The 21243-nt window shown below is 53.3% G+C and overlaps 10 protein-coding genes across 10 annotated transcripts in view; 4 read left to right on the forward strand and 6 right to left on the reverse strand.

Annotated features, from left to right (window-relative positions):
• Window positions 1-6: 6 nt before the first annotated feature.
• Window positions 7-1977, reverse strand: VTN00DRAFT_5558 (uncharacterized protein; the record flags this gene model as incomplete). Its single annotated transcript, XM_069432101.1, has 4 exons — window positions 7-1355; window positions 1414-1634; window positions 1716-1785; window positions 1905-1977. 4 exons carry the CDS (start codon window positions 1975-1977, stop codon window positions 7-9), a joined length of 1713 nt encoding a protein of 570 aa, XP_069287995.1.
• Window positions 1978-4311: 2334 nt separating this feature from the next.
• Window positions 4312-6188, reverse strand: VTN00DRAFT_5559 (uncharacterized protein; the record flags this gene model as incomplete). The annotated part of the gene is made up of 4 exons (XM_069432102.1): window positions 4312-5645; window positions 5722-5795; window positions 5892-6040; window positions 6177-6188. The coding sequence occupies 4 exons, from the start codon at window positions 6186-6188 to the stop codon at window positions 4312-4314; spliced, it is 1569 nt and encodes a 522-aa protein (XP_069287996.1).
• A 733-nt stretch (window positions 6189-6921) lies between these two features.
• On the forward strand, window positions 6922-7881 carry VTN00DRAFT_5560 (uncharacterized protein; the record flags this gene model as incomplete). Its single annotated transcript, XM_069432104.1, has 2 exons — window positions 6922-7448; window positions 7509-7881. The coding sequence occupies 2 exons, from the start codon at window positions 6922-6924 to the stop codon at window positions 7879-7881; spliced, it is 900 nt and encodes a 299-aa protein (XP_069287997.1).
• Window positions 7882-7920: 39 nt separating this feature from the next.
• VTN00DRAFT_5561 (uncharacterized protein) lies at window positions 7921-8238 on the reverse strand (the record flags this gene model as incomplete). Its single annotated transcript, XM_069432105.1, has 1 exon — window positions 7921-8238. One exon carries the CDS (start codon window positions 8236-8238, stop codon window positions 7921-7923), a length of 318 nt encoding a protein of 105 aa, XP_069287998.1.
• A 278-nt stretch (window positions 8239-8516) lies between these two features.
• VTN00DRAFT_5562 (uncharacterized protein) lies at window positions 8517-10700 on the reverse strand (the record flags this gene model as incomplete). The annotated part of the gene is made up of 5 exons (XM_069432106.1): window positions 8517-8543; window positions 8601-10214; window positions 10284-10432; window positions 10531-10547; window positions 10651-10700. The coding sequence occupies 5 exons, from the start codon at window positions 10698-10700 to the stop codon at window positions 8517-8519; spliced, it is 1857 nt and encodes a 618-aa protein (XP_069287999.1).
• Window positions 10701-10795: 95 nt separating this feature from the next.
• Window positions 10796-11206, forward strand: VTN00DRAFT_5563 (uncharacterized protein; the record flags this gene model as incomplete). Its single annotated transcript, XM_069432107.1, has 1 exon — window positions 10796-11206. One exon carries the CDS (start codon window positions 10796-10798, stop codon window positions 11204-11206), a length of 411 nt encoding a protein of 136 aa, XP_069288000.1.
• Window positions 11207-12709: 1503 nt separating this feature from the next.
• On the forward strand, window positions 12710-13897 carry VTN00DRAFT_5564 (uncharacterized protein; the record flags this gene model as incomplete). Its single annotated transcript, XM_069432108.1, has 2 exons — window positions 12710-13101; window positions 13174-13897. The coding sequence occupies 2 exons, from the start codon at window positions 12710-12712 to the stop codon at window positions 13895-13897; spliced, it is 1116 nt and encodes a 371-aa protein (XP_069288001.1).
• A 1236-nt stretch (window positions 13898-15133) lies between these two features.
• VTN00DRAFT_5565 (mitochondrial 54S ribosomal protein mL61) lies at window positions 15134-16009 on the reverse strand (the record flags this gene model as incomplete). The annotated part of the gene is made up of 2 exons (XM_069432109.1): window positions 15134-15709; window positions 15971-16009. 2 exons carry the CDS (start codon window positions 16007-16009, stop codon window positions 15134-15136), a joined length of 615 nt encoding a protein of 204 aa, XP_069288002.1.
• Window positions 16010-17185: 1176 nt separating this feature from the next.
• VTN00DRAFT_5566 (uncharacterized protein) lies at window positions 17186-20705 on the forward strand (the record flags this gene model as incomplete). The annotated part of the gene is made up of 3 exons (XM_069432110.1): window positions 17186-17260; window positions 17341-20043; window positions 20100-20705. 3 exons carry the CDS (start codon window positions 17186-17188, stop codon window positions 20703-20705), a joined length of 3384 nt encoding a protein of 1127 aa, XP_069288003.1.
• Window positions 20706-21094: 389 nt separating this feature from the next.
• Window positions 21095-21243, reverse strand: part of VTN00DRAFT_5567 (uncharacterized protein) — a gene marked incomplete at both ends in the record, with an annotated part of 3079 nt that continues 2930 nt past the window's right edge. The window contains one exon of the mRNA XM_069432111.1: window positions 21095-21122. Within this exon, the coding sequence (XP_069288004.1) occupies window positions 21095-21122 (28 nt within the window). The remainder of the gene's footprint in view (window positions 21123-21243) is intronic.

Genomic DNA, 21243 nt, shown 5'->3' on the forward strand with positions numbered 1-21243 from the left:
ATTGCTTTACAGGTCAATCAAGCTGCCACTCTGCTGTTGCTGTTGCTGGTAAGACTGCTGAGCTCCAAACGGGCTGTTGTTAGACTGGGTAAAGCCAGTCTGACGCGGGACTCCGGTGAACGACTGTCCAAGGAAGGGGTTGTTTCCCGTCTGGGCAGCACGTAGACGGTCAAGACCTTGACCAGCAGAGTTGACAAAAGTACCGGGTGCCGTGTGCTGCGCTGGAATACGGAGATCTCCCACATTTCCGAAGGTATCCTGACCCTCTCCGGTGGCGAGGAGAGCATTGAGGCGAGCATGGTACGGGTTAGCACTAGGAGGCGTGCTCTTGGGAGGTGTTGGAGCCTGGTAATTGGTGATCGGGTTAGGGGTAGACGGTGTGTTAAACTGAGTCGTGGCTCGCTCCTCAGCAAGAGTGTTCAGGCTTGGAGGACCAGTCTTCTGGGCCTGCAATTGCTGTGCCTGCAATTGAGAACGGGTGTAAGACGATGCAAACGGGTTGTTGGAGCCGGTGGGCAATGGCTTGAGCGCATCCTGCGGCTGCTGGTTATTATTAGCCCAGGGGTTGTGACTTCCAGGTTGAGGATAGTTCTCCTCTTGCTGCTGTTGCTGCTGTTGTTGCAGCTGCTGCTGTTGCTGCTGCGCCCAGATGTCATTTCCATAGGGATTGTTGTTACTGAACGCAGTGTGCTGCGGCTGGAGAGCAGCCGAGGGCTGGAGGAAGTTGTTCTGAGGTTGACTGTACTGTGCCTGGTCCCAACCGGTGGGCTGCATCTGGAAGCCGTTGGAATATCCATTCTGGAAGCCGGTCGGCTGGCTCTGGAACCCAGTGGGTTGCGCGTATTGGTTGTTCAAGTAACCGGTCGTTAACGGCTGCTGAGGATTGATCGGGTTACCAAACCAGTCCACAGCACTCTGCTGCTGATAGCCCTGGTTCCACCCGGTAGGCTGTGGCTGGGCCGGTTGCGCTGGAGTGTCATCAAACAAGGACTGAGCATTGCTCTCCTCCAGCTCGCGTCTTCGAAGCTCCTCTTCCTCCTTGCTGAGCTTGATGGCCTTGGCCAGATCATCATCCTCCTCCTGGGCCTTGGCGGCCTTCTCACGTCGCTTGCGCTCCTCTTCAGCTTCTTGTTTGCTGGCCTCGATGGCCATACGGTACTCCGCGTCTTCGTCATCCGCCGGACGATGTCTGCGCGACCGGGGCCGACGATACGGATCGACGCCTCCTCCGAACCCGTGGATACCGTCATCAATCCCGCTGACTCGAGACTTCCACAGCTTGCGGTCTGAACGTTCGCTTCGCAGTCTCTCTTCATCGAGGATAAGGGCCGTGAGTTCCTTGGCAGAGACGCGCACTACAGATTATCCATTAGCAGGAGGCCCGGGGATGAAACCCATCTATTTCCCACTCACCATTCTGACCAACGTCTCTTCCATCTTCATCGATGTATTGGAACTCGCGCAGGGTCTTGACAATGTAGACGTTCTTCCTCGCCCAAGTAACAACCAATTCCGAACCCTCGTGGAGACAGTAGTCCAGGACTTTCAGCGACTTCAGGACGTGGCGCCAGTTCTTGCCCTTGTCGTTCAATCTCTTATCCAACATATCCATGATCTCGTAGAAATCGGTCGGACTGCAAGTAGACCAGCAAGTCAGCAATTATATATTTCTATGGAAAGCAGACAGGCTGTAGCGCTTTCTTAATCGAACGTACCTGTTGAATGTCAAGGCAGCAATCTCTGCCATCTCTGTGCCCGTCGGGCCCCAGGGGTCGTTACTTGTGGCTGTATACCATTAGTATTCAGATTCCAGATCATTGATAGAGTAGAAAGGAAGAGGTCCCAAGAGCTGCGACTCCGCATCAAAGACGCGAGCACTGGAAAAGATGGAAAAGCAAACGCACCATTTCGAACTTTGATCTGGACCGACGAATACCCCTTTGTAACGTTCTTCACACTTCGAACGACCTTCGACATCTTTGCGGTAATCTGTTATGGAACCGAATTCCCTTTCAAGAACCAACGTGTGTCTCACACACTCTCCCTATTCCCGCGCGTTGCGCCCGTGTTTTGAGAACCAGCTCTAGACAGGTCTTGCTGTTCTGTTGCTTGTCACGTCCGTCGCACCAGAGCAAACAGCTCACTTTTCCTCCTTATTGCGGCAGAACGAAGACCGACCCGCTTGCGGCGTCACGCATTCACCCTGCAGGGAACTGGTGACGAAGGAGTGAGGTAGGAGGATAAGGGAAGAAGATCAGCAGTCAATACTGATCTTCAACAAAAAAGGAGGCGGGTCAAGGATGAGAGATGGTTGGAAACCTCCCGACAATCTCGATGTTGGGGCGATAATCCCGATCGGGGGAGGAACAAAAGGTGGTGGTGGTAATGGTAATCCGGAGGGTTGGGCGTGGACAGTAATGACGGACTCTTTTTGTCTCGGCGGTGGCTTGAACGTTCAGGACGGCATGTGCTGATATGACGACTGCACTTCTCGACGACACGTGTGGTCTGGCGGTCGCCAAAGACCGACTGTTTTTTTTTTATCTCTCCCTCTCGAGCTGACTGTTTTTATTTCCTTGATTTTGCAGGTTTCCCCCGCGATCGTTGTTCGATAGAGGGGAGATGTTCTAGAAGTCTCTCCTTTTTGGCAGAGTGACTGCGCAGAGCTCAGACTGTCTCGCAAGCCGGAGCTCCGGTGCAAGATTGCAGCGGCTATCCGTTTCTTGACACGCAGCACGCTACCCCCGCGGTTTAGGGCGATGGGTCTAATCTCGATGCGGTCGACGTTTTGCGCCTAACGATCGAGGAGGGAATTTTTCCGCGGGAATAACAAAAAAAATGAAAAGAAAGGGAAAAAAGATGAAAGGGAAAAGCAGGGATAAGAATAAAAGACCAAGACGAAGATGATAGCTGAATGATGGCGATGGCGATGGTCACCAGCAGTGGAGAAAAAAATAGGACGCTCTCAACTGCCGACGGACGCGCGCGCGCTCTCTACGACCTAGGCACTGATCTCTCTCTCTCTCTCTCTCTCTCTCACTGCTGGGCATGGGCAAGTCTCTGCCTTGGCTGGACCAACCGCAGAGGGCACATCGAACTCTGGCTGGAGGAATTAGATTCGCAAACTGTGGCTCAGCCACCCTCTGACGAGTTGTCCCCCGGTGCGATCTTCCGTCCAGGCAAATAATAATCCGACTTTTACGATGCGGTGGCGGCTGTTCCAGAGCTCTCCAGCTCCCAATCTTTCTGGTCCTGCCTCTAAGACTAGGAGTACTCCGAAGAGCAACCTAAGCGCCTTGCCTTCTTGTCGACCGACTCGACTCGACTCTCTATCAAGTTATCGAATTGCGGTGTATTATTACCGAGTACCTCACCTAGCTAGCTACCTGTCGCACTCCAGTCCATGATCCGATCCATCCATCTCCCCCCAAGCGGAGTTCGACGGGCGGGGGCCGGTGGGACGTCCACGTGTGCTACTGTACGGTCCAGGTTCTTGTGCTAGAAGGACTCGTTTCTTCCCTCACTACGCAGTACTGTGTAGAATCCAGGTACCTGATAAGTAAGATGGGCCTGATAATAGGCTTATCACAGGTACTTGATATATATATATCTTGCATCTGTCATCTGTCCACCGCCTGTTGGCCCTGGGAACAGGCCTATGTATAACTACGTCATCGTCTCCGCGGGCATTAATGCAAAATACCGCATGGGATCCTGTTTACTAACATTATTGGTGATAAATTGTCTATCGCGAGCGCATCGTCTCCCGTGTACGGTATTTATGCGATATCTGTCCCCTGGGAAGGGTCGCTACTAATATATTGCTCGAATTCGACCTAAAAGGACTGTTGATAGTATTCACCCATAAGTATATAAAAATATAACATACTTGTTGCGCTTAGCTATTATGTTTTATGACAACCTAGCTAAAGGGCCTGCTGGCCTTCAGGTTATGCTTCTCTTTACTTCACAGTCTACTGACGCACTGGGTTAGTCGAGTCTGAGTGGATATTTCATTGTCCGATTCGAATTCGCTATCCTGGCTCTATCTTCACGGGAGACAAAGGGCCTGAAAATAGCCAACATGACACAACATATCGTATCAGACAGCATCAAAGAGTTATATATGAGCTACCTAGACAGGTAGCTTGGATATGAAACAAGAACAAAGCAGGCATGGTATTGGACATGATATCGTCCGAGGGGATGAGCAAGAGCATTTCCAAGGGCTATCTATCAGATCGTTCCGTTCTACATAGGACTTTCTCTTTCCTTGATCATTGCCATACATTTCATTGGTAAAATCGTCGGTCATTGCGAATTCGCAGCAGCGGCAGCCTCCCTCTCCAGGCTCAGATATTTCTCCTCCGCACTGCGGATGCATGCAATATTGGCGCCCAACTTGTTCAGTGTCTCGACGTACTCATCATACGGATCGGAATCGAATACAATACCGCCTCCGGCTTGAAGATACGCAACGCCGTCCTTTAGCAGCATCGTTCGGAGTGCGATGCACGTGTCCATAGCGCCGGGCAGCTCTGCAGTGCCGTCCACATTAGCCCGGTTAAAACCAAAGTATCCGACGGCACCGGCGTACACGCCACGCTTCTCTCCCTCCAGCTCGCTGATGAGCTCCATGGCTCTCACCTTTGGAGCGCCAGACACAGTTCCTGCGGGGAAGATTGAACGGAAGGCGTCGAACCGGGTCTGGTCGGGGCGAAGGACGCCAGAAACCTGGGATACTAGATGCTGCACATGGGAGAACTTCTCCACGACCATGAGACGATCGACTTGGGTGGTCATCGGGTCGCATACCCGGTTCACGTCGTTGCGAGCGAGGTCGACAAGCATTACGTGCTCGGCACGGTCCTTGAGACTGCCGCGCAGCTCAGCGGCCAGGGCAGCATCCTCCTCTGGCGACTTCCCGCGCTTCACGGTGCCTGCAATAGGGTGTGTGATGATGCGTCCGTTCTCTTCCTTGACAAGGAGCTCGGGGCTAGCACCCACGAGCTGGAACTCATCACAGTCGATGTAGAAGAGGTAAGGGGAGGGGTTGACGGTACGAAGATGGCGGAAGAGGTTGAACGGATGCAGAGATGTTGGGCGCGCCAGTCGCTGTGACGGCACAGCCTGGAAGATGTCTCCAACGACGATATGCTCCTTGAGTCGGGTGACGTGCCGCTCGTATCCTTCCTGGCCGATGTTCGACGTGTATTCTTGATTCGGCTTGATCGGACCCTGCGGGGGTAGTGGCGTGTCGGGCCGCAGCAGCTTATCGATTGTCTGTTGAAGGACCTCCTGACCTTTCTTGTACGCGGCCTCCAATTCGGACTCAGCCTCTGGCACTGGCACGTAGGTGATGACCTTGACCTGCTGGAAGAAATGGTCGAATGCGATGATGGTGTCGAACAACATGAACAGCGACTCAGGGACTCCTAGTACGTCCTTGAGCGGCCGTGCAGTCTTGGGCTCGAAGTATCTGATGCAGTCATAGCCGACGTAGCCAATCGCTCCGCCAGTCAACGGAGGCAGGATGAGACCTGGTATCGTCGCGATACGGAACTGGGCAAGTTCCTTTTCGAGAATAGGGAGGGGGTCGCACTCGGGGCCATGGCCGGGACCAGTCTTAAGGACCTTTCTTGGATCTGTAGGTCGTAGCAAGCCATCAGATATATGTTCTTCTCCACCTGATTTGGAGGCACTGGGCCAAGCGTCACGCACCTGCTCCCACAAAACTATATCTCCCGATGGTCTCGGTGGTCGCTGCGCTCTCATAAAGGAAGGAGAGTTTTGAGCTATAGATTAAAAGAAGATCATTGAATCAGCACCTATTTGCGCCACAATTGCACCAGACTGTCTCTCAACACTGTCTGACATGGAACCCCACTCACTTGGCCGCGACTTTGAGGTATGCCAGAGTTGGCGTCAAAAGGTCTGCAGGAATCGATGCAGAGAGGGGAAGCAGATTAGGAGGGAACTCCGAGCCCTTTGATTGCGCGAGCACATCGCGTGCTGTCTCCAGAGAGGGGACGATGGTGGCCTAAGAGCATTGCAGGTTCGCATCAGTGAAAACGCACAGTACAGACCAGCTGCGACAGACGCTCAGAGTCATGCGACACAAGCAGGAACCCACGGCTGAAATCAACAGCTTCATATAGAAATTGCACAGCACTTACCTGTGGAGCCATGGCTACTGTACGCAGCGTGCGTCAGCGAACGTCCTGCAGAACCCCGTTTTGAGTCAAGAGTGAGCGGGCAGTTTGCGGCAGGCGGGCGGAGGAAAAGGCGGACAAGGGAAATTAATTTGACTGCGGGGCTTTTAGAGATAGCACGACGCGCAGAAGGACATGCCTATCCACCCATCTGATGCTGGGAAAAAAGAATGGAGAGAAAGAAGAAGGCCACAGGCCAGGACAAAGGAGGATAGAGAGGGTGAATTGAGGTGACTGCGATCCCAGCTTGGACGGAGGGAATCTCGATTGCAGCAGGATCTCGGGATTCCCTCGCAGAACCAGAGGGGTTTAGCGCATCTGGGAGGTCGGGCCGGGGCGGCCATCGGGGCGATCGCTTGGCGGCCAGACTTGGCGAACGGTCGAAGTCGCTGCGCTGCGCCGGCGCGCTCGGGAGGTACATACAAGAACTGTCCTACGCCCAGCACGGCCCCTACTCTTTGCTTACTGTATCTCGGCTGCCAGCACTCACCGACACCTGGCCTCTGTCCAGCGGCGCCCCGTATACACCGGCACTTGCTGTCTAGCGGACGGACTAGAAGGCCTCTAATATAAATAGTCATTTGACAAAAGATTCCATTTTTTGCACAGAGGAAAAAAAGGGGATAGTCTGCGCCGTCGACGTGTCCAGTCGCTGCTCTATCTACGATGCAAGTACTGTACATATGAGCACTGAGGGACAGACCCAGCCATGCATTCCCCGCACTCCCAACAGCCTCTTTCGCCCTCCTTCACCGATTCTGCCATCGATATGGACCTTTCCGACAGCGGTCAAAGGTCTTCCGGCACCGACGCGCATGCGGCAGCTCTTCCAGGCCGGCTGACTCGGCTGGCCCATATGGCAGCAGACCGATCTCCCCTCTCCGAGCACGACTCTATAACGGTTCACCGCTGCCTCGATACCATCGAGTCTCTCCTCGACCCACGCCCGGAACTGAGCCTCGAGATTGCCAGGCACAGACCACGAAGCTCATTCTCGAGCACCACCAAGCGCATCGTCTCTTGCCCGAGCAGTGCGTCTGCCGCAGTTTGTCCGACACCGTCCACCACTCAAGCAACGCAGCATCAGCTTGCAAACCTTCTCGAAGAGCTAACCGCTGTCAATGCCGAGCTGCTGCAGCGGCGAAACGAGTCGCGACACATCCATGATCTCTTTACCCACAGATGTGAGGGTCTGGAACAAAGGATCGCACAGCTAGAGAGCGACATCCACGAGTTGTAAGCAACCCCCCTTTCCATTCGCCCACAAAAGGAGCTGACATAGTTCCCTTGCCGCAGAAGATCAGATATCCTGGAAGATTCGATCGACCTCGAAGGTCTAAGGGGCACGGTTCGCGGCTTGGAAAGCTGGGTTGAGAGTTGGCGGCAGGAGCGCGAACTAGCCAAGGCTCGCACAGTAACTCTCAAACCACAGCGGAAAAAGCGATGGCGACGGAGCAAACACTCGGTGAACGTTGATGACGGGGACGAAAACGATAGCGACGCTCTCATCGACGGAATATCCGCGTGGATGCGTGGGTGGAAAGACGTCGAGGAAGGGTTTCGCATCAGGGCGCAGGAACGCAAGCTGAGAAGGGATCGAAAATGGAATCAACAGATAGAAGCGCTATCCCCTAACGTGGATTCGCACGACCAAATCGAAGAAGGTTGATGTGGATGAGGGTGGTAATTTTGAGGGGCGAGGGAGTCCTTAATATCGGATATTAGAACTTGCAACCAAAACGAGTTGTGACGACACCGATATCGTCAACTCGCAGCGACTGGGCCCGACATGTGGATGTTCCACATGCATCAACATCCGTAGTGACCATCGCGTCCAAATATTCAAAATGAACATAAATCCAGAAGCCCTACACCACCCATAAGAACTCCGCGAAGCCCAGAACCCCGTATATTTCGCCATAGCCATATGTTCCCCGTTTCCTCGCAACCTAGGCAATATAGTATAGCCCAGCCCAGCTCTTACTCCAACGGTAAGTACAAAACCAGACTGGTGTAGTGGTATCATCCTGGTAGAAGGAATTTTGCAATCCAATTGACCCCCAGAGTAATATTGAAGTCTCGAGCGCAACTAAATATCCCTAAATTAGAATGTCGGAGGCGATTCGGTCTCTGCGGAAATTCATTTCTTGCCTCTAGCCTACTCCTGAAACTCCTGATTCCTCTCCGTCGCTCTGTACGGGAAGAGTACAGGTCCGAGGCAAGAAGCAACGCCTATATACTTACGGGCAGTCTAATGCCACTTTAGTCTCCAACGAGATATTCTGGTAAGATTGTAAAACCTGATCATCGCTGGAAGTTCACAATCGCCATCTGTAGCACATGAGTTAGCCGTGAAGACAACAATATGTACATACGGGAAACACGCACCTGATTCCCGAAACCGAAGGCGAGCTTCTTGCCGTCCGAATCCCATGACAGTGATCGATCGGGCATCGGCTCTGAAAATCCGTTGGCAGACTCGTCGAGGCTCTCCTCTTTCTTTGGGGGTTCAGTACCGGATACTGTCCAAGTCGCCATGGGTACGCCTCCCCGCTCCGCATTCCAAATGAAGAGCTTATTCTCACTAGCAGCGGCAATAGCATAGCCATCCGGAGAGAAGGAGGAGGTGAGAGCAGGAACAGAAGGCCCCAGGGAAAGTCGGTGCAAACAGTCGAACTGTTTGGACTCAACATCGATGTGCCAGATTTTGACCGTGCCGTCCATGGAGGAAGACGCAAGTATTATCGGAGCGTTCTGCTTGAGCTCGGGTATCTGGGGCTGAGGGCGTAGCTCGATCGTTGTGATAGCGCCCAAGTGCGCATCATCAAGCTGCATGTCATGTGTGGGTATCCAGATACTTGCTGTTTCAGAAGATGCAGTCACCACGACGGGTGAGTTCGCCCTCTTCGCGCAGCGGATGAAAGTCCAAGCCGTGCTTAAACGGCTAGAGGAGAATGTCTTGGATAGATGAATGCTGGAGTCTACATCGCATTGGAAGACTGATCCATCTCCACATGCATATACCTGATTATCGCCCAACCATGTGAGATCATAGATCGAACCATCGATCACCTGTGGAGGGGGAAACTCGTCTGGCCGGATCGAGTTGTCCCACAGGGCCAGTTCAGAAACTCTGCTGTCGGAAGCCACGACGACCATCTGAGAACCCTTCTCGCCCCAATGCAAGCCGGTGATCATCCTTGGAACTTCAGGGAGCAGGTCGACAGCGTGCCCGTGGACATCATACATCGTAATGGAGCCGCTTAGGTCATTGTAAGTGGCCACGGCCAGCTTCTGCCCTGTGGGATCCCAGGCGACCGTCGAGACACATGTGGTGTCTCCCCTACTCTCCACGAGCTTCTCCTGCACCGCGCTCGTCGAGCGCTGGCTGGAGAGCTTCCACAGGCTGCAGAAGGTGTCGCCGGCAGCCGCGACGACGGTAGAGTCATGCGGGCGCCACAGCGTGCGTGTCACGTGGCCCGCACCAGCCACATCCAGCACGGCGGTGTCGGGGCTGAGGTCGGCGGCCTTGGCGGGGGTGATCTGAACGCCAACGCTCTGGCCGGTTGTCAGGGTGAAGGTTGGCGGCATCTCCGGCGCTGGTTCCTGATCCTGGGCCTCTGCCGCCATGCCCATGCTCACGTCGCCGTCTGCATCCACGCCAAACTCTCCCGGTGACGGAGACCCTGCCGGCACAGAGGCATGCTCGTGCACTCCGTTGGGCTCGATTTCCATCTCATCTCCATTCAGCGCTCCTTCGGGTCGCTCGGCGCCACCGCTCTTGCGAGCCCTCTTCGCGCTGGTCGCAGGTTCGGCTGTCAAATGACCGTTGACAGGGCCGCTGTCTCGGGCTACCTTGCTTGCAGGCGAGGCGGGCGCCTGGTCTGTGCCGAGTCCATCACCCACTTCACCATGGTCACCACGGGTCTTCAGCTTCTCTGGCTCGAGAGGCACTGGGCCAAAGAAATATTTTGATGGGGTCAAGGGAACGGGGTTCCCATCCTGTAGAGCTGAGTTAGAATCCTGTAGCTTCGGAGAAGTAGCGACACTGCGGTAATGCTCGGAACGTGCCTGATCAAGCGACTGTTCAATTTCATGATACTGCAGGCCCTTCTGGACCAGCGTCACCAGCGCATGGGTTTTGATATAGGGCGCAAAGGGCAGAGCTTGCGGATCGGGATTCCATGCGCGCTGGAGCATCACTGCCGCCTCGCCAAGACCTGTAATTCAAGTTAGCAAGACAGAAGCCATTTTGTACGGACTCGACGGCAGCGCTGTTGCCGTTTCATCCGTGGTGAGAAAGAGGTCCTGCACCGACCTGATTCCTGTAGGTACCTGTTTGCGAGGGTCAGTCAAAGTCAGCAATCCAACACGGGTCATCTGGGGCGATTTTCATGATCCAAGGCGAGCTGGACCAGACAGACATGATGACACTTACCTCCATATCAAATAGTTGACATGATGGGATGTGAGGTCAGGGGACGCCATGGTTACATGTGTGACAGCTGGTAAGTTGCAGGATTCGCTAACATGCCAGAGGCTGGGAGCTGCCCTGCCGGCTCAAGCTGCCTCTGGACGAACCTATGGGACGAGGGTCCGTGGAGGCGCGCGCTCAAACGGAAGACGACGAGGAGCAAAAAGAAGGCCGACGTGTGTTGACCTGCACGGGGCCACGCGCTGCGAAAAGGATCTTTTTGGGGGGAGCTCTAGATGGGGCACGGGACTTTGAGAATGCGGGACGATCAGGAACGAGGTTACGACGTCTGGAGAAGAGACAAGAAGAAACACCAGGAGACGGACAGTCACAGGCCAGGCCGGGAGCAGCGGAACATTCTATTGGCACGTCGAAGGGGGTTGAGAGGGAGATTACAGACGCAGAGTTGAAGGGAAGAGATGGACGATGGGACGGGAATGAAATCGACGCCAGCGTGTGGCTTGAGATGCCAGACCCGCTAAGGTTCTGGGACAGGAGCAGCGCTGCGCCGGCAGCCTAGCAAGTAAGTTACAAGGCCAGCCCAGCAATAGCCGCTCTCCAGACAGACGCGGCGGGTCTGGGTGGCGTGTAGCGAGAGTCTTCGCCTGATGAGCGATCGCCAGCTGCTTAGACTTAGAGCCTCGGAACCTAGACCCTGGCAGCTCTAGGGCTCCGGGCAACGGTGTGACCGTACCGTACGCCCTGCACGCCCGCCCGCGCACCGTCGAGTCTTACCCGCGCGTACACCGTGGTTTCGAACGTTCCATGTTCCCTACGGACTGCCAGATCGTGCCACGGATCGCTCAGACCGTGCATATTATCTAATAATCCCTACAACCATCCCTAGACCAACCCCGTGCGATCTCTTGCCACCTCCGGATGAACATGGGACACCCTGGAAACATGTCGACTCTCTTCCAGCCGAGCGCGGAGCCTGAGCGCGACGCAGTGGGGAACGGTCCCTGTCCAGGGTATCTGCATGATGGTCGAGACCAACAGACGTCTAACCCGGAGCCTGCATAAAGAGCCGATTGTTCCTCGAGGAGGCTACGCTGCCTTTTCTAGTCCTTGAATAGGCAGACAATGCGTTGGTGATGCATGCTGATACGGGTATATCGTCTCGTGACTGGCCTCTACGTGGGAGCGCGACGACATCAAGAGAACACAAAAAAATGTCCATCTGCTCGAACAGTGCTCTGGAGTCGTTGCTTCCTCCCTGACGTTGTCTGTTGCTCAATCGCTTTCCGTGGTACGAGTCTAGGGCCCCGGTACTCAATGTCATGATGCAAACTTACGTATGGTGCGGTCATGAACTTTGAGTATCGTTTACTTGCCTCCCGGGATGGATATGTATGGAAAGTGAGTGGACAGAAATTGAGTGTCTTTGCGGATTTCCAACGTGTCTTCAAGCAGAGGGTTCGACGCACTGTTCCGAAGTCTGGGAGGTGTCCCTATGAGGCGCTCGCTTGGTACCTAGGTATGATGTAGGGAAGTAGAGATAAAGCGCTGATAATGGAGTTTTGCCTGAGGCAAGGAAGATAATGTTCTTTTTTCTTATTTCTTATTTCTTTCTAGAATTGTAGCGATATTTGAGAACCTCACCAGAGACCATTGCTTTGTCCCTTGACTTCCTCTTGACTAGCCGTCATGAGAGATGTGACTCCGATAAATTGCGTATATTACTGCAGTTCTGAGAGACCAATTTGTGGCCTTGTATCCCCGCAAGAGATTATTATGTTCTGTACAAATGACGAGTTATCAGACCTCCTGATCTCTTGTTATTTGCAGTGAACTCTCCAAATATCATATGGCGCTGTACATGTACCATCCTAGCGCATGCCGAGGCTGGAGATGTGGGCTGCGACAAAAGCTTCTTCGCGTGGCCCCGAGACGTGGGCTTCTTTACGACTGGCAACAAAACACTTCCGCCAATCCACCGCCCTTTCACCCACAAGCTGGCCTTCTGTTGGTAACTTGCGGCCAGCACCCTGTCCAGCAGTGGGAGTTTATATTCTTTGCAAAGATGGCACTGCGAGTCAATCTTCCGCCTGCCACGCGGATTCTCCTCATCAGTCTCCTGTGTCTCTCCTTTCTGTACAACCTCGCAAGATGGCGACAACTTGACCACACTGCTGGGAAGCCGAATGCGACTCCCATCATACCATATCTGACTCTGGTGCCAACGCGATTCATCATATATCCCTGGACACTCCTCACAGCGACATTCGTCGAGCAGAACATCTTCACGGTCATCCTCAACGCTGCGACGCTCTTCTACGGCGGCAAGTACCTGGAGCGCGCGTGGGGTTCGCGCGAGTTTGGCAAGTTCATCCTAGTGGTATCGCTGGTTTCGAATGCGGTGACTGTGCTTGTGTATCTCATCTGGAACGCTATCGGGGGTGATTTCCTCAGAGGGTACGCCTTTTTCTCCCACGATGCTGAATGCACCACCTCTTGCGCTATCCGCACTGATACCCCGAGTTCCAGATTGACCCCGATATGCGGTGGCATCGCGATCCAGGCGGCATTTCTCGTCGCATTCAAGCAGCTCGTTCCCGAGCACACCGTCACGATTCTCAAGGGTATCGTTAAGATGCGTGTCAAGCATTTCCCCGCCCTCTTCCTCTTCCTGAACACGATAGGCGGTATCGTCTTCGGAACGGACACCGCTGCCATCCTTGCTTGGCTCGGTCTGCTCACCAGCTGGACATATCTCCGATTCTACAAACACCAGCCGGATCTCTCCGGCACCTCGACCAGCGGTCTCGGTATCAAGGGTGATGCTAGTGAGACCTTTGCCTTCGCAACCTTCTTCCCGGACGCCGTTCAGCCTCCCATTGCCTCTGTTGCGGACAAGATCTATACTGCGCTTGTGACTCTGAAGATATGCACCCCGTTTTCTGAGGAGGACATTGCCTCGGGGAACCAACAGGCCCTTGCTCGTGGTGAGGCCGGGCTTCCGAGCTTCCTGAATAATGGCAGAGGTGCTTCTGGAACGAGGCTTATGGGTAAGCGCGAGGAGGCAGAGCGAAGACGAGCTCTGGCACTCAAGGCCCTCGATCAGAGGCTCCAGGCGGCGGCTGCTAGCAGGACGCAGTCTCAGCCGTCCTCGAGCCAGCCAGTGCAAGCACAGCCTCAAACCGCAGCGGCGACAGTGCCCGCAGGGCAAAAGATGTTGGGAGAGACTAACTACACACCTGATCACGCATGATTGCTCCGAATAGGGGTTCAGTTGGTTTTCTTTTTTTTCGCCTTTGCTGCAGGGAGAATTGTGGAATGATGTTCGAAGGGAGTTCATGACAGGGAGAGCAGGATGACCAGAAAATAAATGGACTACGATGTGATCATGAAACCGGCGTAGAACCGGCGTACTTTGGCTCTTTGGTTGAGATGTTTGTGGTTTGTTTCTTTTTGTTCAATTGTGGCCCTCTGCTTGCTGGCGCGAACAGACCTGAGGGTGGCACTAGGTTTTCCATTTTGGATTCATGCTCCTTGGAGGTGTGGTATATCATTTTTTCTTTCCACCCTTACGCGTGTATCATGGATCATGCCCTTTTGGTTGAGGAACCAGGAGGTACTTTGGGGAATCGTGCCTCTGTTGGTATAGTGTCCTTCTTCTTTCTGTTCTTTACCGCCTCTATCCTATTTTTCTCCACTCGTATAGCTTTGTATCCGTTTCATACTGTATATACTTGCATAGCTACCTTTTTATACCCTGGGACTGTGCAATTTGCACGCCTGGTTGGGCGATCCAGGCGGCTTCCGGAATCATAAAAAAAGTCTACAGTGGATTTGCCAAAACTTTCGTTACCCAGAATTGCCCTTTCTAGCGGCTTTGACCAATTGCTATTTCACGACTCATGTCATTTTGAAGCTACTGGAAGGTGCCCCGGCGCTATGATTCGCAACAGACCCTAGAAGTCACCCCGCATCACAATAAAGCAAAAGCAGCCAGGTAGACGGGCTTGGATAGGGAGGACAGTCGCAACGAAAGTTTCTGGCAAACTACTGTAGTTACATGTTGCGGTACTTTACTTTCATGGTCCACCACAACGATGTTTGGATATCATCAACTCCATCGTGAAGTTTCAATTCTCATTTCTGACGTTTGAGTTCCATCCGAGTTCTATACATACACTCGAGCGGGAGATGTGACGAGACGTGGACGTGTCGGAAGCGCAGTCTCAAGAAGGGATACCGCAATCCCGGTATAGAGACGTCGGCTAATAAATAATGGATGAGATGGAAAAAATTCCCCCGACACCCGACATAAAAATAAGAGAAGATGCCCAGAAAAAGAAATAACAAAAAACAGATATCTTATACTACATGGTCCCCTCCCAAAAATTTTTCCACAGGCTCCCTTCCATTACAAGCAAGGGTATTCATCCATCGTGACGCGGCAACAGAATCGAAGTCAGTCGAGCGGGAGCGGAAAAGGGGATGTTCACATCTGCCGCAATCTCTCCACCTCACCTCTAGCCTCCTGCAGCATCCGCTCCTGGTCCTTCTTCGCCTGTCGGATGGCGGCCACACGGGCGCGGTCCTGCTCAGACTTAACCCGCAGCCGTTCCAGTTCCTCGAGCTCCTTCTGCTCCTCCGGCGTCGCCGGTACGTCCTGCGCGCCCGTCACAGTCTTGACCTTCTTCCAAATCTCCTTGAAGTCCAGGTTCTTCGCGTCCAGGACGGCCGTCTTCTCATTCGGCAAGGGGGCCGGGGCGTATTTGTCCTGGATGGTGGACGAGCTGGCGGCGGCGGCACTGCTTGTCCGCTCTGCGAAGTAGATCGTCAACGCCGCGGGGCCTTCCTGCTCCTCGGTCTGCTTGACCGTCATCTGCACGGCCGGGTTGTGGTACTTGAGGCGTGGGAGACAGTTGCGCCAGAAATGCCGCGCTCCTTGGTGGCCGCCGTAGATCTTTTGTGCATATGTCAGGTGTAGGCGGGTTACGGCGGGGAACTCCTTCGTTGCGGAGGTTGCGGAGGGGAAGATGGCGGCTCCGGGACCGACGCGGACATTGAGGAGCTATTACAGAATTAAGAGTCAGTAAGCCGAGTTTCCAATTCAGTAAACTGAAGTGATTCGTAAATAAACAAGTGCGTCGGAGCTCCGAGTCGAACGGGCCCGCGGCGGATCGGTTCATGTGGACTCCATCGACAGAGAAAAGGCCATCAAGCACGGGGAATTGGTTATATTTACCCTCTGCAAAAGAGAATCAATTAAGGTCAGCATTCCACTCTCAATCTCAGAGGCAAGTCGGGGAAGGAGAAACGGAACTCAACGTACAGTCTTCAGCTTTCGCATCCGCTTAAAAAGGTTCACCATCTTGAACGGACGCGCGCAGGTGCTCGCACCTGCGGCAAAACAAGAATAGAAAAAAGGTCAAAAATAGAGGAAAGAAAAGAACAGAGGAGCGGGAACAATTGCTCTGGCTGGACCCCAACTGAATCGACCGGACCGCCTTAGTCGGAGTTCGTCTTGGATTTTTGGGATATGTCGGAGAAAGAAAGGGCCGCGGAGCATTTTGGTCACGTGCGGTGGATATACTGTGACAGCTTGTTCGCTGTGACAACCAACTTTGATATCTGGAGATTACTATAAAGCTTCTCGGCTGGGATCTTAGATCAAATAATACGTCCAGATTGACGTGGTTACTTTGCTTCGGTTCTTGACGACAGCGGAACTGGCATTTCCGCTTGCAGGATGCCAACTGCAGGCTCCGGTCGATCAACTCGAGATCAAACTGATCGTGTTATGCAATTTCTCCCGGACCGTCCGTACCAGGGGCACTTTGTAGTCCTGTTGGCTACAATGGTAAATGATTCTAATACTGGACTTAGAATCTCATTACTGCCTGTGCTCGAGTTCGGAAGCCTTTGCGCTCCAAAAGCAACCATAATTCGGCATTTCGGCACCATAATTTGAACGCTTTAGTCCGGTTATGAGTTCTAGTTCTCTACTTTTTGCAATTTCTGGAGAGCATAAGGTGCCTGGACGAATGGTTTTCATGATAGCGCTTCGGCTATCTACGGAGTGCGGTGTACTACTGTGCGTGGCAGGAAGAAAATGGCCTCTGATTGGGATTGGGGAAGAGGCACTCTGATGTTTGAACAATTATATAACAATTCAGTTTTCGGCTACAGCAAGGCGGAGGATATCCAATCTACTGTAAAGAATTACCTTGTATTTCGATGCACCCTCATCGACGGTCGTATTGAATACTATAGTATACAGTGAATAAAATACCGGAGTGGTGGCGTTAACTTCGAAATGTACCTCTGCACCTTCTGAACGCTGAGCGGTACATGACTTGTGGCGCTGCCACCTCCCTCTCCAATACGCTAGTGTCACCGCCCTTACGCCTTCTGTTTTGACTCACAAACCAGCGTCTTTTTGTCAAACTGATCTTCAAAGCAACCCCACCGTACATATCTTTACAACAACGCCTCCAGGCTCTGGATTCTTGTTCTGCAGCGAAGCAGAATATATCGACAGAGAGCCATGGCAGCCGCCGCTGCAGCTGCAGCTGCGCTCGATCCGAGCAACAGCTCCAAGAACACTCTCAAGCTCGAAAATGTATGTATCTGCTGAAATCCCCCCCCTCCTCATACGGACCCCGCAACCCCCCGCCAGAACTAACAGATGGCTTTGAACAGACCGAGAAACGTGACACCCTCATTGCGATTGAGAAGAAGTACCAGGCACTATGGAAGGAAAAGAAGGTCTTCGAGGTCGACGCGCCCTCCCTCTCTGAGGTCCCCGCCGGTAGCATGTCGGCGGCAGAGCTCCGTGAGAAGTACCCCAAGTTCTTCGGAACCATGGCCTATCCCTACATGAACGGTACTTTGCATGCGGGACACAGTTTCACCGCGAGTAAGGTCGAGTTCATGACCGGTTTTGCGCGCCTGGAGGGAAAGAGAGCTCTTTTCCCGCTTGGCTTCCACTGCACGGGTATGCCTATCAAGGCATGTGCCGACAAGCTGGCCGACGAGGTCAAGAAGTTTGGAAAGAACTTCGAGGGATACAAGGATGAGGAGGATCTCGAGGACGTGGAACAGCCTCCGGCGCCCACGAACGAGCTCAAGGTCGACCCGACCAAGTTCTCCGGCAAGAAGAGCAAGGCCGCCGCCAAGACGGTGAAGATGAAGTACCAGTTCCAGATCATGTTGGCTATCGGTGTGCCTCTGGAGGAGATCCACAAGTTCGCTGATGCTGGACACTGGCTTCAGCACTTCCCTCCGCTCGCGATCCGCGACCTCGACAGCCTCGGTGCGAGAATCGACTGGCGGAGACAGTTCGTGACCACCGATGCGAACCCGTACTATGACGCCTTTGTGCGCTGGCAGATGAACAGGCTGCACGAGTTGGGCAAGATCATGTACGGCAACCGATACACTATCTACTCTCCAAAGGACGGTCAGCCTTGCATGGACCACGACCGTACCGAGGGTGAGGGCATCGGTCCTCAGGAGTACACAGCATTGAAGCTTAAGGTGAAGGAGTGGTCGCCGGCTGCTGCTGAACTGGTCAAGGGCAAGATCGAGGATGACGCTAATGTCTACTTCGTCCCCGCCACCTTGCGTCCGGAGACCATGTACGGACAGACCTGCTGCTTCGTTGGCCCGAAGATCAACTACGGTATCTTCAAGGTGAAGGAGAAGGAGTACTTCATCGTGACCAAGAGAGCTGCCTGGAACATGGCTTTCCAGGGATTCTTCTTCGACAGTGAGCATTTCCCGAAGACTCAGGATGAATTGCCAACAGTCCTCGAGGCACCTGGTTCTGCTTTTGTTGGAACCTTGGTCAACGCTCCCCTCTCTGTCCACACGAACGGTGTCCGTATCTTGCCTATGGAGACCGTCTCCCCGGCGAAGGGAACTGGTGTTGTCACGTCGGTGCCGTCGGACAGTCCTGACGATTTTGCTACTGTCACCGATCTCGCAAAGAAGGCTGACTACTACGGTATCAAGAAGGAGTGGGCCGAATTGGAAATTATTCCAATTATCGAAACACCGACGTACGGCAACCTGACCGCTCCCACGCTGGTCAAGCAGCTCAAGATCAACTCCCCTAAGGATGCGACCCAACTTGCGCAGGCCAAAGACTTGGCGTACAGCGAGGGTTTCTACAAGGGAAAGATCCTTGTTGGACCGTATGCTGGAGAGCCCGTGCATGCGATCAAGGACAAAATCCGCAGGTCTCTTATTGAGAGCGGCGATGCCTTCCCCTTTGCCGACCCTATGGGCAAGGTCGTTAGCAGAAGTGGAGATGACTGTGTTGTCGCGTACTTGGGCCAGTGGTTCTTGAACTATGGAGAGAACGACTCCAAGTGGCAGCAGGACACTCTTAACCATGTCGTCAACACTCTCAACGCATACTCAGCTGAGACCAAAAACGGCTTTGAGAAGAACCTTACTTGGCTCAACCGATGGGCTTGTGCCAGAACCTACGGTCTTGGATCGAAGCTTCCTTGGGACCCGCAGTTCCTTGTTGAGTCTCTGAGTGACAGCACGGTCTATATGGCTTACTACACCATTGCTCACCTCCTCCACAGTGACCGGTATGGAAAGCAACCCGGGTCGCTCAACATCAAGCCAGAGCAAATGATTGATGAGGTGTGGGACTATGTTTTCACGAGACGTGAAATTGGTGACGAACTTATTGCAAAGAGTGGTATCAGCAAGGAAGCCTTGCAGGCCATGCGCAGAGAGTTTGAGTACTGGTACCCGCTGGATGTCAGGGTTTCCGGCAAGGACCTCATTCAGAACCACCTTACCTTCTTCCTCTACATCCACGTCGCTCTTTTCCCGCCGGAATACTGGCCACGCGGTGTCCGTGCTAATGGACACCTGCTCCTGAACGGCGATAAGATGAGCAAGAGCACTGGAAACTTCCTGACCTTGAAGGATGCCGTCGACAAGTACGGTGCTGATGCTACTCGAATTGCGTTCGCCGACGCGGGTGACGGAATCGAGGACGCCAACTTCGAGGAGACGGTCGCTAACAGCAACATCCTGAGACTGTACACTCTCAAGGAGTGGATCGAGGAGACTGTGAAGGATGAGAGCCTCCGTACGGGACCGGCGGATGCGTTCTGGGACAAGCTGTTCGAGAATGAGTTGAACGCTCTGGTTCGCGAAACTAGAAAGCACTACCAAGATACCAACTTCAAGCTTGCTCTCAAATCCGGACTGTACGACTTCACCAGCGCACGAGACTCGTACCGTGAGGCGTCAACAGCTGCTGGTGTAGGCATGCACCGCGATCTTATCATCCGCTACATTGAGCTCCAGGCCCTCATGATTGCTACCATTGCGCCTCACTGGGCCGATTATGTCTGGCTTGAGATTCTTAAGAAGGTGAGTAGTCCAAGTATACCGCAGGTCGAGTCAGCTGCTTACATGTATTTCGATAGCCCGAAAGCATCCACTATGCCCGCTGGCCCGAGGTTCCTGAGCCATCTCCTTCGCTCTCGGCCGCATCTGCTTACGTCCGCACCACCGCCTCCAGCATCACCTCTTCGGAGGCCGCGTTTGCCAAGAAGCTCTCTAAAGGAAAGGCGTCGAGCTTCGATCCGCGCAAGCCGAAGAAGCTCACCATCTACGCGGCGAAGAAGTACCCGGCCTGGCAGGAGAAGTACATTGACCTTGTGCGCGAGGCCTTCGACGCTATCAACATCTCTATCAACGACAAGGAACTCAACGCCAAGGTCGGCAAGATGGGCGAGATGAAGAAGGCGATGCCGTTCGTGCAGACCTTGAAGAAACGTCTGATCCAGGGCAGGGAGGCCCCCGAGACCGTCTTCGAGCGCAAGCTGCCGTTCGATGAGTTTGCTGTCCTGAACGAGATGGTTGGCGGTTTGAAGAAGACCACGGGCTGCAAGGAGATCGAGGTCGTTGCAGTCGACGAAGGCGGCAAGTCCGGCGAAGTTGTCGGCACCGGCGAGAGGAGGGAAGGTATCCAGGCTGAGAATGCTGTCCCTGGACAGCCAAGCTTCCACTTTGCAAACATTGCGGAGTAAGCTTGAGTTCTTCGGATTATCTTCGGATTATCTATCATATCCATATCCCGTTTTATCCTTGAGCTTTTTTTATCATGTCTTCTTAGTTACCGTTGATGATACTCAACATACTCTAAAAAAGACGGGGCATGTGGTGGATCGCCCTCTTGGTGGAAGGTCTCATCTTCCCGGGACCTGAGGGTCTAGATCATAGATGATATGTGTGATGTTCACGATAGATTCAGATTCACGTCTTTTTATTGACTGAAATGAAGAAAAATATGTTCATTATTTTTCTTTTTTTGCGATTTCTGCCCTGATATTTTCACGTATATACCATTTAAATAATTCTAGTCGCTCGATATCCATTTTCAAATAGGTTTTCCTTACTTTCACCAAGGTATCTTTCTTTATTTCCCCTTAAGCACGCTAAATATCCTGTTCTCAGCAGACGCGCATTAGCTCACCATGTCCTTACGCACACTCTTGTCTTTCTCGATATCCACCCATCGAGCGACTAGAGCCCACGGACAGACAATGAGAAGTTAAAGAAAGAGAG

This window comes from Thermoascus crustaceus, assembly GCF_041956765.1.
Source record: "Thermoascus crustaceus strain CBS 181.67 unplaced genomic scaffold VTN00scaffold_3, whole genome shotgun sequence".
NCBI classification, from domain to species: Eukaryota; Fungi; Ascomycota; class Eurotiomycetes; order Eurotiales; family Thermoascaceae; genus Thermoascus; species Thermoascus crustaceus.